Source organism: Rattus rattus, chromosome 3 (assembly GCF_011064425.1).
Source record: "Rattus rattus isolate New Zealand chromosome 3, Rrattus_CSIRO_v1, whole genome shotgun sequence".
Lineage (NCBI taxonomy): Eukaryota > Metazoa > Chordata > Mammalia > Rodentia > Muridae > Rattus > Rattus rattus.
In genome coordinates, this window is record NC_046156.1 from 91,098,081 (window position 1) to 91,113,520 (window position 15,440).

At 38.5% G+C, this 15,440-nt stretch overlaps 1 protein-coding gene across 1 annotated transcript in view; it reads left to right on the forward strand.

The window, feature by feature from the left end:
- The window catches only part of LOC116896819 (vomeronasal type-2 receptor 1-like), a 29,005-nt gene that overhangs the window by 12,650 nt on the left and 915 nt on the right, over positions 1-15,440 (forward strand). The window contains 2 exon segments of the mRNA XM_032898294.1: positions 13,890-14,013; positions 15,356-15,440. The exon segment at positions 15,356-15,440 is cut by the window's right edge and continues 915 nt beyond it. Of these exon segments, the coding sequence (XP_032754185.1) occupies positions 13,890-14,013; positions 15,356-15,440 (209 nt within the window).

Sequence of the window (15,440 nt, forward strand, 5' to 3'; positions counted from 1 at the left end):
TCCCTTTCCCGGATTCCAGGGCAAGATCCCCCAACCCCTCCTCCTCCTCTTCTACATGGGTGTTCCCCTCCACACATTCCCCACATTACCGCCCTCCCCCCAACAATCCCGTTCACTGGGGGTTCAGTCTTAGCAGGACCAAGGACTTCCCCTTCCACTGGCGCTCTTACTAGGCTATTCATTGCTACCTATGAGGTCAGAGTCCAGGGTCAGTCCATGTATAGTCTTTAGGTAGTGGCTTAGTCCCTGGAAGCTCTGGTTGGTTGGTATTGCTGTTCACATGGGGTCTCAAGTCCCTTCAAGCTCTTTAAGTCCTTTCTCTGGTTGCTTCAACAGGGGTCCCGTTCTCAGTTCAGTAGTTTGCTGCTGGCATACGCCTATGTATTTGCCATATTCTGGCTGTGTCTCTCAGGAGAGATCTACATCTGTTTCCTATCAGACTCCATTACTCTGCTTCATCCATCTTATCTGGTTTGGTGGCTATTTATGTATGGGCCACATGTGGGGCAGGATGTGAATGGGCGTTCCTTCAGCCTCTGTTCTAAATTTTGCCTCCCTATTCACTCCCAAGGGTATTCTTGTTCCCCTTTTAAAGAAGGAGTAAAGCATTCACATTTTGGTCATCCTTCTAGAGTTCCATGTGTTCTGTGCACCTAGGGTAATTCAAGCATTTGTGCTAATATACAGTTATCAATGAGTGCATACCATGTGTGTTTTTTGATAATTGGGTTACCTCACTCAGGATGATATATTACAGTTCCATTCATTTGCCTATGAATTCCATAAGTCATTGTTTTTTAGAGCGGAGTAGTATTCCATTGTATACAACACTTTCTTGATCCGTTCCTCTGTTGAAGGGCATCTGGGTACTTTCCAGCTTCTGGCTATTATAAAGAAGGCTGCTATGAACATAGTGGAGCATGGGTCTTTGTTATTTGTTGGACCATCTTTTGGGTATATGCGCAAGAGAGGAATAGCAGGGTCCTCAGGTAGGTCAATGTCCAATTTTCTGAGGAACCTCCAGACATATTGCAAGAATGGTTGTACCAGTCTGCAATCCCACCAAAATGGAGGAGTGTTCCTCTTTCTCCACATCCTTGCCTGCATCTGCTGTCACCTGAGTTTTTGCTCTTAGCCATTCTGACTTGTGTGAGGTTGAATCTCTGGGTTGTTTTGATTTGCATTCCCCTTATGACTAAGATGTTGAACATTTCTTGAGGTGCTTCTCAGCCATTCGACATTCCTCAGCTGTGAATTCTTTGTTTAGCTTTGAACCCCATTTTTACTAAGGTTTTTGGCTCCCTGAAGTCTAACTTCATGAGTTCTTTGTATATTTGGATATAAGCCCTCTATCACTTGTAGGATTGGAAAAGATCTTTTCCCAATCTGTTGGTTGCCATTTTGTCCTAACAACAGTGTCCTGTGCCATACAGAAGCTTTGTAGTTTTATGATAATCCATTTGTTGATTCTTAATCTTAGAATATAAGCCATCAATATGCTTCCCCACTTTTTCTTCTATTAGCTGGAGTGTATCTGGTTTGATGTGAAGGTCCTTGATCCACTAGGACTTTAGCTTTGTACAGGGTGATAAGAATGGATCGATCTGCATTCTTCTACATGCTGACCTCCAGTTGAACCAGTACCATTTTCTGAAAAGACTCTCTTTTTTTCCATTGGATGGTTTTGGCTCCTTTGTCAAAAATCAAGTGACCATAGGTGTGTGTTTCTGGTTCTTCAATTCTATTCCACTGGTCTATCTGTCTGTCTCTGTACCAATACCATACAGTTTTTGTCACTATTGCTCTGTAATACTGCTTGAGTTCATGGATAGTGATTCCCCCGGAAGTCCTTTTATTGTTGAAGATAGTTTTAGCTATCCTGGGTTTTTTGTTATTTGAGAAGAATTTACAAATTGTTCTATCTAATTCTAAGAAGAATTGGATTGGAATTTTGATGGGGATTTCATTGAATTTGTAGATCGCTTTTGGTAAAAAAGGCCGTTTTTACTATATTAATCCTGCCAATCCATGAGCATGGGAGATCTTTCCATCTTCTGAGATCTTCAATTTCTTTCTTCAGAGGCTTAAAGTTCTTATCATACAGATCTTTCACTTGCTTGGTTAAAGTCACACCGAGGTATTTTATGTTGTTTGGTACTATTATGAAGGGTGTCATTTCCCTAATCTCTTTCTATGCTTTTGTCTCTTTTGTGTACAGGAAGGCAAAGGATTTATTTGAGTTAATTTTATACACACCCCATTGTTGAAGGTGTTTACCAGGTTTAGTAGTTCTCTGGTAGAACTTTTGGGATCACTTAAATATACTATCATATCATCTGCAAATAGTGATATTTTGACTTTTTCTTTTCCAACCTGTATCCTTTTGTTCTCCCTTTGTTGTCTGATTGCTCTGGCTAGAACTTCGAGAACTATATTGAATAAGCAGGGAGAGATTGGGCAGCCTTGTCTAGTCCCTGATTTTAGTGGGATTGCTTCAAGTTTCTCTCCATTTAGTTTAAATTAGCTACTGGTTTGCCGTATATGGCTTTTACTATGTTTAGTTATAGGCCTTGAATTCCTGTTCTTTCCAGGACTTTTATCATGAAGGGGTGCTGAATTTTGTCAAATGCTTTCTCAGGATCTAATGAAATGATCATGTGGTTTTTATCTTTCAGTCTGTTTATATAGAGGATTACATTGATGGTTTTCCGTATATTAAAACATCCCCTCATACCTGGGATGAAGACTACTTGATCATGATGGATGATTGTTTTGATGTGCTCCTGGATTCAGTTTGCAAGAATTTTATTAAGTATTTTGCATCGATATTCATAAGGGAAATTGGTCTGAAGTTCTCTTTCTTCTCTTTCTTTTGGGTCTTTGTGTGGTTTAGGTATTTGTGGCTTCATAGAAAGAATTCGGTAGCACACCATCTCTTTAATATTGTGGAATGGTTTGGATAGTATTGCTATAAGGTCTTCTATGAAGGTCTGATAGAATTCTGCACTGAACCCATCTGGACCTAGGCTCTTTTTGGTAGGAAGACTTTTAATAACTGTTTCTATTTCTTTTGGAATTATGGGGTTGTTTAGATTGGTTCCTGATTTAACTATGGTACCTGGTATCTGTCTAGGAAATTGTCCATTTCCTCCAGATTTACAAGCTTTGCTGAATATAAGCTTTTATAGGAGGATTTGATGATTTTTTTTGTATTTCCTCTGATTCTGTTGTTATGTCTCCCTTTTCATTTCTGATTTTCTTAATTTGGACATTATCTCTGTGCCCTCTCGTTAGTCTGGCTAAGGGTTTATCTATCTTGTTGATTTTCTCAAAGAGCCAGCTTTGTTTCTGTTGATTCTTTTTATAGTCCTTTTTGGGTCTATTTGTTTGATTTTAGCTCTGAGTTTGATAATTTCCTGCCTTCTACTCCTCCTGGGTGTATTTGCTTCTTTTTTTTTTCTAGAGCTTGTAGATGTGCTGTCAAGCTGCTGATATATGTTCTCTCCTGTTTCTTTCTGCAGACACTCCAAGCTATGCGATTTCCTCAGCACAGCTTTCATTGTGTCCCATAAGTTTGGGTATGTTGTCACTTCATTTTCATTAAATTCTAAGAAGTCTTTAATTTCTTTCTTCATTTCGTCCTTAACCAGGTTATCATTGAGTAGAGCATTGTTCAACTTCTATGCATATGTGGGCATTCTTTCCTTATTGTTATTGAAGACCAGGTTTAGCTCTTGATGGTATGATAGGACACATGGGATTATTTCTTTATTTTTGTACCTGTTGAGGCCTATTTTATGACCGATTATCTGTTCACTTTTGGAGAAAGTACCATGAGGTGCTGAGAAGAAGGTGTATCCTTTTGTTTTAAGATAGAATGTCCTAAAATATCTGTTAAATCCATTTGGTTCATGACTTCTGTTAGTCTGTCTATGTCTCTGTTTAATTTCTGTTGGTATGATCTGTCTATTGATGAGAGTGGGAGCTGAAATCTCCTTATTGTGTGAGGTGCAATGTGTGCTTTGAGCTTTCATAAGGTTTCTTTTATGTACGTAGGTGCCTTTGTATTTGGAACATAGATATTTAGGATTGAGAGTTCGTCTAGGTGGATTTTTCCTTTAATGAATAAGAAGTGTCCTTCTTATCTTTTTTGATGATTTTTGGTCGAAAATCGATTTTATTCCATATTAGAATGCCTTCTCTAGCTTGCTTCTTCAGACCATTGGCTTGGAAAGTTGTTTTCCAGCCTTTCACTCTGAGGGTTTGTTTTTAGTCTCTGAGGTGTGTTTCCTGTAGGCAGCAAAATGTTGGGTCCTCATTGCATATCCAGTTTGCTAATCTGTGTCTTTTTATTGGGTAATTGAGTCCAATGATGTTGAGAGATATAAAGAAATAGTAATTGTTATTTCCTCTTATATTCATGTTTGGATATGAGATTATTTTTGTGTGCTTGTCTTCCCTTTGTTTTGTAGTAAAACAAATAGTTCGTGCTTTTCTAGGCTGTAGCTTGCCTGCTTGTGTTGGGTGTTACAGTTTATTATCCTTTGTGGGGCTGGATTTGTAGTAAAATATTGTGTAAATTTGGTTTTGTCATGGAATATATTGATTTCTCCATCTATATTAATTGAGAATTTTGCTGGATACAGTAACCTGGCCTGACATTTGTGTGTTGTTAGGGTCTGTATGACATCTGTCCAGGATCTTCTGGCTTTCATAGTCTCTGGTGAGAAGTCTCATGTAATTCTGAGAGGTCTGCCATTATATGTTACTTGACCTTTTTCCCTTACTGCTTTTAATATTCTTTCTTCGTTTTGTGCATTTGGTGTTTTGAATATTATGTGATGGGAGGAGTTTCTTTTCTGGTCCAGTCTATTTGGAGTTCTGTAGGCTCCTTGTATGTTTATGGGCATCTCTTTCTTCAGGTTAGGGAAGTTTTCTTCTATAATTTTGTTGAAGATATTTACTGGTCCTTTGAGTTGGGAGTCTTCAATTTCTTCTATACCATTTATCCTTAGGTTTGATCTGCTCATTGAGTCCTGGATTTCCTGTATGTTTTGGACCAGTAGCTTTTTCCATTTTACATTAACTTTGACAATTGTGTCGATGATTTCTATGGAATCTTCTGCTCCAGTGATTCTCTCTTCTATGTCTTGTATTCTATTGGTGCTGCTGGTATCTACGGCTCCTTGTCTCTTCCTTTGGTTTTCTATATCCTTGGTTGTCTCCCTTTCTGCTTTCTTTAATGCTTTTATTTCCATTTCTAATTCCTTCACCTATTTGATTGTGTTTTCCTGGAATTCTTTCAGGGATTTTTGTGTTTCCTCTGTATAGGCTTCTCCTTGTTTATTTTTGTTTTCCTTCATTTCCTTTTTTTTATCTTTATTAACTTGAGTATTTCTTATTTACATTTCAATTGCTCTTACCCTTCCCAGTTTCCGGGCTAACATCCCCTTAACTCGTCCCCCTCCCCTTCTATATGGGCTTCCTGTCCCCATCCTCCCCCCATTACCACCCTCCCTCCAACAATCACATTCACTGGGGGTTCAGTCTTAGCAGGACCAAGGGCTTCCCCTTCCACTGGTGCTCTTACTAGGCTATTCATTGCTACCTATGAGGTTGGAATCCAGGGTCAGTCCATGTATAGTCTTTGGGTAGTGGTTTAGTCCTGGAACCTCTGATTGGTTGGCATTGTTCATATGGGGTCTCAAGCCTCTTCCATCTCTTTAAGTCCTTTCTCTGGTTGCTTCAACGGGGTCCCGATCTCAGTTCAGTGGTTTGCTGCTGGCATTCGCCTCTGTATTTGCTGTATTCTGGCTGTCTCTCTGAGGAGAGATCTACGTCCGGTTCCTGTCTGCCTGCACTTCTTTGCTTCATCCATGTTATCTAGTTTGGTGGCTGTATATGTGTGGGCCACATGTACGGCAGGCTCTGAACGGCTGTTTCTTCTGCCTCTGTTCTACACTTTACCTCCCTATTCCCTGCCAAGGGTATTCTTATTCCCCTTTTAAAGAAGGAGTGAAGCATTCGCATTTTGGTCGTCCCTCTTGAGTTTCATGTGTTCTAGGCATCAAGGGTAATTCAAGCATTTGGGCTAATAGCCACTTATCAATGAGTGCATACCATGTGTGTTTTTCTGTGATTGGGTTACCTCATTCAGGATGATATTTTCCAGTTCCATCCATTTGCCTATGAATTTCATAAAATCATTGTTTTTGATATCTGAGTAATACTCCATTGTGTAGATGTACCACATTTTCTGTATCCATTCCTCTGTTGAAAGGCATCTGGGTTCTTTTCACCTTCTGGCTATTATAAATAAGGCTGCTATGAACATAATGGAGCACGTGTCTTTGTTATATGTTGGGACATCTTATGGGTATATGCCCAAGAGAGGTATAGCTGGGTCCTCAGGTAGGTCAATGTCCAATTTTCTGAGGAACCTCCAGACTGATTTCCAGAATGGTTGTACCATTCTGCAATCCCACCAACAATGGAGGAGTGTTCCTCTTTCTCCACATCCTTGCCACCATTTGCATCCCCTGAGTTTTTGATCTTAGCCATTCTGACTGGTGTGAGGTGAAATCTCAGGGTAGTTTTGATTTGCATTTACCTTATGACTAAAGATGTTGAACATTTCTTTAGGTGTTTCTCACCATTCGGCATTCCTCAGCTGTGAATTCTTTGTTTAGCTCTGAAGCCCATTTTTTTAATAGGGCTATTTGTCTCTCTGCAGTCTAACTTCTTGAGTTCTTTGTATATTTTGGATATAAGGCCTCTATCTCTTGTAGGATTGGTAAAGATCTTTTCCCAGTCTGTTGGTTGCCGTTTTGCCCTAACCACAGTGTCCTTTGCCTTACAGAAGCTTTGCAGTTTTATGAGATCCCATTTGTTGAATCTTGATCTTAGAGCATATGCCATTGGTGTTTTGTTCAGGAAATTTTCTCCAGTGCCCATGTGTTCAGATGCTTCCCCATGTTTTCTTCTATTAGTTTGAGTGTGTCTGGTTTGATGTGGAGGTCCTTGATCCACTTGGACTTAAACTTTGTACAGGCTGATAACTATGGATCAATCTGCATTCTTCTACATGCTGACCTCTCGTAGAAACAGCACCATTTGCTGAAAATGCTATCTTTTTTTCATTGGATGGTTTTGGCTCCTTTGTCAAAAATCAAGTGACCATAGGTGTGTGGGTTCATTTCTGGGTCTTCACTTCTATTCCACTGGTCTATCTGTCTGTCTCTGTACCAATACCATGCAGTTTTTATCACTATTGCTCTGTAGTATTGCTTGAGTTCAGGGATAGAGATCCCCCCAGAAGTCCTTTATTGTTGAGGATAGTTTTAGCTATCCTGGTTTTTTTGTTATTCCAGATGAATTTGCAAATTGTTCTGTCTAACTCTCTGAAGAATTGGGTTGGTATTTTGATGGGGATTGCATTGAATCTGTAGATTGCTTTTGGTAAAATGGCCATTTTTACTATATTAATCCTGCCAATCCATGAGCATGGGAGATCTTTCCATCTTCTGAGGTCTTCTTCAATTTCTTCCTTCAGAGGCTTAAAGTTCTTATCATACAGATCTTTTACTTGCTAGGTTAAAGTCACACCGAGGTATTTTATGTTGCTTGGGACTATTAGGAAGGGTGTCATTTCCCTAATTTCTTTCTCGGCTGGTTTCTCTTTTGTGTAGAGGATGGATACTGATTTATTTGAGTTAATTTTATACCCAGCCACTTTGCTGAAGGTGTTTATCAGCTTTAGTAGTTCTCTGGTGGAACTTTCGGCATCACTTAAATATACTATCATATCATCTGCAAATAGTGATATTTTGACTTCTTTTCCAACCTGTATCCCCTTGATCTCTGTTTGTTGTCTGATTGCTCTGGCTAGAACTTCAAGAACTATATTGAATAAGGAGGGAGAGAGTGGGCAGCCTTGTCTAGTGCCTGATTTTAGTGGAATTGCTTCAAGTTTCTCTCCATTTAGTTTAATGCTAGCTACTGGTTTGCTGTACATGGCTTTTACTATGTTTAGGTATGGGCCTTGAATTCCTGTTCTTTCCAGGACATTTATCATGAAGTGGTGTTGAATTTTGTCTAATGCTTTCTCAGCATCTAATGAAATGATCATGTGGTTTTTATCTTTCAGTTCGTTTATATAATGTATTATGTTGATGGTTTTCCGCATATTAAACCATCCCTGCATGCCTGGGATGAAGCCTACTTGATCATGGTGGATGATTGTTTTGATGTGTTCCTGGATTCAGTTTGCCAGAATTTTATTGAATATTTTTGCATTGATATTCATAAGGGAAATTGGTCTGAAGTTCTCTTTCTTTGTTGGGTCTTTGTGTGGTTTAGGTATAAGAGTATTTGTGGCTTCATAGAAGGAATTCGGTAGCGCTCCATCTGTTTCAATTTTGTGTAATAGTTTGGAAAGTATTGGATCTTCTATGAATGTCTGATAGAATTCTACACGGAACCCATCTGGACCTGGGCTCTTTTTGGTTGGGAGACCTTTAATAACTGCTTCAATTTCGTTAGAAGTTATGGGGTTGTTTAAATGATTTATCTGTTCCTGGCTTAATTTCAGTACCTGGTGTCTCTCTAGAATGTTGTCCATTTCCTGCAGATTTTCAAGTTTTGTTGAATATAGGCTTTTGTAGTAGGATCTGATGATGTTTTGAATTTCCTCTGATTCTGTAGTTACGTCTCCCTTTTTATTTCTGATTTTGTTTATTTGTACACACTCTCTGTGTCCTTTCATTAGTCTGGGTTTATCTATCTTGTTGATTTTCTCAAAGAGCCAACGTTTGGTTCTGTGGATTCTTTGTATAGTCCTTTTTGTTTCTACTTGGTTGATTTCAGCTCTGAGTTTGAATATTTCATGCCTTCTACTCCCCCTGGGTGTATTTGCTTCTTTTTTTTCTAGTTCTTGTAGATGTGCTGTCAAGCTGCTGATATATGCTCTCTCCTGTTTCTTTCTGCAGGCACACAGAGCTATGAGTTTTCCTCTAGCACAGTTTTCATTGTGTCCCATAAGTTTGGGTATGTTGTACCTTCGTTTTCATTAAATTCTAAGAAGTCTTTAATTTCTTTCTTTATTTCTTCCTTGACCAGGTTGGTGATGCTTGTATCTACGGCTCCTTGTCTCTTCCTTTGGTTTTCTATATCCAGGGTTATTTCCCTGTGTCCTTTCCTTATTGCTTCTATTTCCATTTCACCTGCTTGATTGGGTTTTCCTGGAATTTTTTTAGGGATTTTTGTGATTCCTCTCTAGAGGCTTCTACTTGTTTATTTATGTTTTCCTGCGTTTCTCTAAAGGTGTTCTTTATGTCTTCCTTGAAGTCCTCCAGCATCATGATCAAATATGATTTTAAATCTAGATCTTGCTTTTCTGGTGTGTTTGTATATTCAGTGTTTGCTTTGGGGGGAGAATTGGGCTCTGATGATGCCATGCAGTCTTTGTTTCTGGTGCTTGGGTTCCTGCGCTTGCCTCTTGCCATCAAGTTGTCTCTGGTGTTACCTTGTTTTGCTATTTCTGACAGTGGCTTGACCATCCTATATTCCTGTGTGTCAGGAGTGCTGTAGACCTGTTTTCCTCTTTTCTTTCAGCCTGTTATGGGAACAAAGTGTTCTGAATTCAGGTGTGTAGTCGTTCCTCTCTACTGGTTTTCAGCCGTTCCTGTGGATGTGTGTCCTGAGTCCACCAGGCAGTTCACTTGGAGCAGAAAAGTTGGTCTTACCTCTGGTCTCAGGCCTGAAGTCACTCCTCGGGTTTGGGTTTCAGCTCTCTGTGAGGCCAGCAACCAGAAGGGCCTGCCCTGCCTTCTCCTGTCTCCCTGTGCATGGGGGGCCCAGATGGCACTATGTGTTTTCCTCTACAGTCAGAAATGTGGGCAGAGAGAACCTCTGACTTCCCAGGTGTGTCTTCCCCTCTGAAGGTCCAGCTCTCCCTCTCCCTGGATTTGGGTGCAGGTAGCTGTTTGACCAGGTCCCTTCATATCCAGGCATAGTCTAGACTGCAGGGCTCCTGCAACTTGAGTGCCCCTATCTTCCTGTTCCCAGTGGCCCTATACAGTTTCCTCTAGGGCCAGGAATGTGGGCAAAGGTAGGCAGTACCGGTGGGCTCTCCTGCCCTGCAGTCTCAGGAGTGCCCACACATCTGGGTGATGAGCTCTATCTCCCGAGGGGTTTGGAAGTAGGTAGCTGTGGGCCTGGATCAGTGAGGTTCTGGTGCCAGCTAGAAGCCGGAAGTGTCCAGTCCCAGAGGAATTTTGCCTTTGTGTGTCCTGAGTCCTCCAGGCAGGTCACTTGGAGCAGTAAGGTTGGTCTTACTTCTGGTCTTGGGCCTGAAGACGCTCCTCGGAGCTAGGTTTCAGCTCTCTGTGAGTCCAACAACCAGAAGTGCTTCGTGTTGGGCTCTTTCAAAGGCATTTTCAGCATCTAGTGAAATGATCATGTTGTTTTTCTTTCAGTTTATTTACATGGTAGTTAACATGGACAGATTTTCACATGTTAAAACATACCTTTATCCCTGGGATGAAGCCTATTTGATCATGTTGAAGGATATATTTGACACACTCTTGAATTTGGTTTGCAAACATTTAGTACATATTTTTGCATGTATACATGAGGAATATTGGTGTATATTTCATTTTTGAGGCTTTCTTTGTTTTCAGTATCAGGATGATTGTGGTTTCCATTTTTTGTTTTGTGGAATAATTTCAGAAATAAACATTAGTTCTTCTTTGAAACTCATGTAGGATTTTGTACAAAAATCTTTGACCCTGAGGTCTTTCTTTCCTTCTTTCTTTCATTGTTTCTTTCTTTCTTTTTTTGATGGAAAACAGTAATGACTTGATCTGTGTATCTATTTAAAATGTTTATTTACTCTTGATTTAACTTTGGTAAGTGGTATTTTTCAAGAAATTTATGCATTTCTCTTAGATATTCCAATTCAATTATGGAATTGAATTTCATAATATGACATAATGGTCAGTGAATTTTCTCAGTGTCTGGTATTATAGTTTCATTTTCATTTCTGATTTTGTTTATTTGGATATTATCTCCCTGCCATATAACTAGTTTGGATAAAGGTCTGTCTGTCTTGTATATTTTTCTCAAAAAACTAACTCTTTATTTCATCGCCTTCTAATTCTCTTGGGTGTATTTGCTTCTTGTTGTGTAGGAGTTTTCCTGTATGCTGTTAATTTACTAGCATGGCATCTTTCTGATTACTTTATGAAGGCAGTTAATGCTATGAGCTTCCTCTTACAATTGCTTTCATTGTGTTCTATACGTTTTGGGTATGTTGCGCATTCTTTTTCATTGAGTTCTAGCAGGTCTTTAATTTCTTTATTTCTTACTTGATCCTGTGGTCATTCATAGAGAGTTGTTCAGTTTCCTTGAGGTTGTAAACTTTCTATTGTTTCTATTTTTATTAAAATCCTGCATTAATTCATTGTGGTCTGATAAGACACATGAGATGATTTCAATATTCTCATATTTGAGATTTGCTTTGTGAACAAGGATGTATTCAATTTGAAGAATGCTCTATGGTTTGCTGAGAAGAAGATATATCCTTTGTGTTTGCATGAAATATTCTGCAGATACCTGTTAGGGCTTTTTGTGTCCAAACATATGTTACTTCCATTGTTTCTGTTTTTAGTTTCCCTCCAGATGCTTTATCCATTGGTGAGAGTGTGGTTTTGACAACTCCCTCTGTTAATGTATGGGATTCAGTGTATAAATAATCTTCAATAATAATTTAGAAAATATTTTCCTTTCCCTCCAGATGCTTTATCCATTGGTGAGAGTGTGGTTTTGACAACTCCCTCTGTTAATGTATGGGGTTCAGTGTATAAACAATCTTCAATAATAATTTAGAAACTATTTTCCTTTACAAATGTGTGTACTCTTGCATTTGAGGCATAGACATTTCTATTTTGAGGTCTTGAACATGTTCATTCATTTCTCATACTTGATTGTGTTTTTCTAGATTTCTTTTGATATGTATTCATTTATGTACATATTTATTTATTCATTTATTCACTTATTCACTTTACATCCAAATCATAGCATGTCCTCATCTCTTATTCACCCCTTCACTTAAACACTCCTATTATCCCCTGTTCCTTTCTCTTTTGAAAAGAGGTAACTGGGTACAAACCAACTTCTACATTAAGTTACTACAGAATTATGCACGGCCTCACTCACTGAAGCCAGATAAGGCAGCCCAGTTAGGGCAATAGAATCCATAGGCAATCAAAAGAGTCAGGGAAAGTCCTCACTCCAGTTTTTGGGGAACCCACAAAAAGAACATTCTTCATATCTCCCATGTATATGAGTGGGTCCTAGGTATAGCCTATATATGCTTTTAACTAATGGTTGAGTCTCTTGTAGCCCATAAATGTTCTCTGTTTTCCTGGGTTTCCTTAAGGGACTTCTTCATTTCCTCTTTTAGGCCTTGAATCATCTTCATAAGATTGGGTTTAAAATATAAGGTATTTTCTTTGAGCTTCAGCTGTGTTACTAATATCCAGGGTTTGCTGGAGAAGGATAAATGGGCTCTACTGGTACCATATTGCCCTGGGTGGTTTTGCTTGTTTCTTACAGCAGCCTATACTAATCTGGGTTTGGGGATTGCAATTTTGACTTTATCTTATTAAGAGGATGATTTCCCCTTGCTTTGTTTCCTTTGTAATCTTCTGCCTTGAAGAACCTATGGTTGTAGTTATCAGAGAGTCCTTAAGTCTAGTAGTATCACTCCAGTGGGTTTTAGGGACCTGTGTAACTTGTGGAGTTTTGCATTTGGGGTTCCTGTTGCCTCTAGGCTTCTGGAAATAGGCATAGTCTCAGGAGTTTGGAATACTGGTTTGGTTTATGGGATTCTAGGTCTCTCATGGTCCCAAGGTTTCGAATGCTGGCATAGCCTTTGCAAGAGGGAGAGTCTTTTTCTACCATTGTCTTCAGGCTATGGAATTCAGGAGAGGCCGATATTGAGGTTATTTTCATTTAATGAGGCTGATTTATATGTAATTCACACAAATTTAAATTTCATAAAGAGCACAAAAATGCGTATTGTGTATGAAACAGTTTAGGGCACTGTAGGCTTCACTGTTCTAGGATTTTGTTTTGTTTTCAGTTTGGTTTTGGTTTTGTTTTCTGAGCTGAGGTCTTACTAGTTTGTATAAGGTGTCACTAAGCATTGATCACAAAAGATATTTCATCTGTTTGTAAATATTTATCTCCTGAGATTAATATGTAAATGCTTAGATTAATCTGAATATCAGGTGCACATCTATGTAGAATATAAAAACACAAAGAGGCCTATAATTGCGACAGAAATCTCTAAATGTCGTGTACAACAAAACATGCCAAGCTAAGCTTTCTCTACATTAACTGTCTACATTAATAGTTCACACGGAACAGATCATTCATTTTTTCATTTTGTGACAACCACTGAGTGTCTAAGTACAATAAAAAATATTTTGGGGTGCTATTACTGAAGAAAATATCCTTCAGGAGCTAAAGATGGTTATTGGTGTCACAGCTCTCATCAAACCAGAAACATTCTTAGAAAGCTGTTACATTTAAACGAACATATGTGAAAATAGTTTGGTATTTATCACCAAGGTGATGAAGAACTGTCATTAGAGATTGTTTGGCATTTCCAGAGTCAAACACAAGACTCTCCTTTAGATGAAGTTCTCCATATGAGGCTCTCCATATTATTATGCATTATCTGCTATCTTTGCTTAGTATCCTGGGTTCATCGTCTTTATAAATGGGATACATGTCTCCATGGATATGCAAATCAAAACGTTCTCCATTTCAAAAGTGGAAATGTTTCAAGGTCTTGTTATGTCCATCTTCTGTGTTTCTTCTAGCTTCCAGATTCAGTCTGCACAAAAGTGTGTTCTCCAGGTACCCGGAGGAAAAATCGCCCAGGGCAACCCCTATGCTGCTTTGATTGCATCCCATGTGAGGATGGATATGTGTCAGAGAAACCAGGTAGAGATAGTCACTTTTTCAGGAATAATAATGAAATTAGATTAAACATTTCCTCACAAAGAAATCCTGAAGTCATTTTTGTAAAAGTTATAAGCAATGTATGGCAAAATAATTTAAATCTATTAAATTATTAAATATTCTGTGCAGTATGAATGAAGGATAATATTGTTTTCTCTACTACAGTTATAAAAGACCTAAAAACATGTACATAAGGAAACACCAAAAAATATAAAATATGAAATATGAATAAATTCATAAAACCTTCTAAGTATTTGTATTTGAACTAGAATGAACACTAACAGTAGTTGTAGAAAAGTCTTCAAATTGTCCTAAGGTACTAAGCCCTGAAGACACATGCATTGCACAGTGGTTACAGCTTGGACTACTATAAAATACAGCTCAGTTGCTTCTCAGTAGAGGTGACATAGGCAGGTTTGACATCTACAACTATATTAGAGCAGACTTATTTATATTTCTATTTATGTTTTTGTTGAAGAAACTAAGATTCACTTGTCTTTTGTCACATGGTCCACAAGAGTAATCATGTAAAATAGTAAAATGGTCTGTGACAAAAGAAAGCACTCTGAGCCTTGCACAACTCCCTTGCTAAAGGTTCCACACACTCCACCAAGAATTCCATCCAGAGTGGTCCAGACCAGAGGTGTTGAAAGCAAATGTTTTGTTTTGCCCAAATCTTTAACTTAACACTGAGTCAACTCATTCTATCATCTTCCATAATATGGACTCAATTAGCTTTTCCTTGTTAGCCAATGCTTGCTCTGAATTAGCCTTTTTAATTTCAGGGACCAGAAATGGTGGTTCTGTTTTCCTTTAAAGCATCAACCTCATCACTCAATGACTAAGCATTAACTGTTGGGTGATTTAGAGTAGGCAAATACATAATTCTCATCCATGAGGGGATAATACATGAGAGAATGAAAATGCTAGGGTTTTAACCAGCTGTGTGCTAGTTGTTTTGATTGTTTCCTATCAGAAGTTGTGTTTCTCATTACTTGGCTATTCTTGAGTTGATAAAGACAGAGACATTTTTATTCAATATACTCAGGAGAAAGAAAGGAACTTATCAAGAGAAAAAAAAAGAATCCCAACAGATCAAGTTGAGATGTGATCACTTCCTGATATTGAAAACAACTCAGAATCTATCACAGCATCTGCACCAAGGCCACTTTTATGATTGTAATTTTAAGATATTATATAAATTATATAGTAGATTTCCAGTAAACACTGTTCAGGTCTTTAACTGCCCTAGACTATTCACTGTTAAATATGACAAATTTATTGAAAGTAATCATCAATTATCTACTTATTCTTTTCTCAATAGGCCAAAGACTATGTGACCCATGTGGTGAAGATGACTGGTCCAATCCACAGAAGAACAAGTGTGTGCCAAAACTTGTGGAATTCCT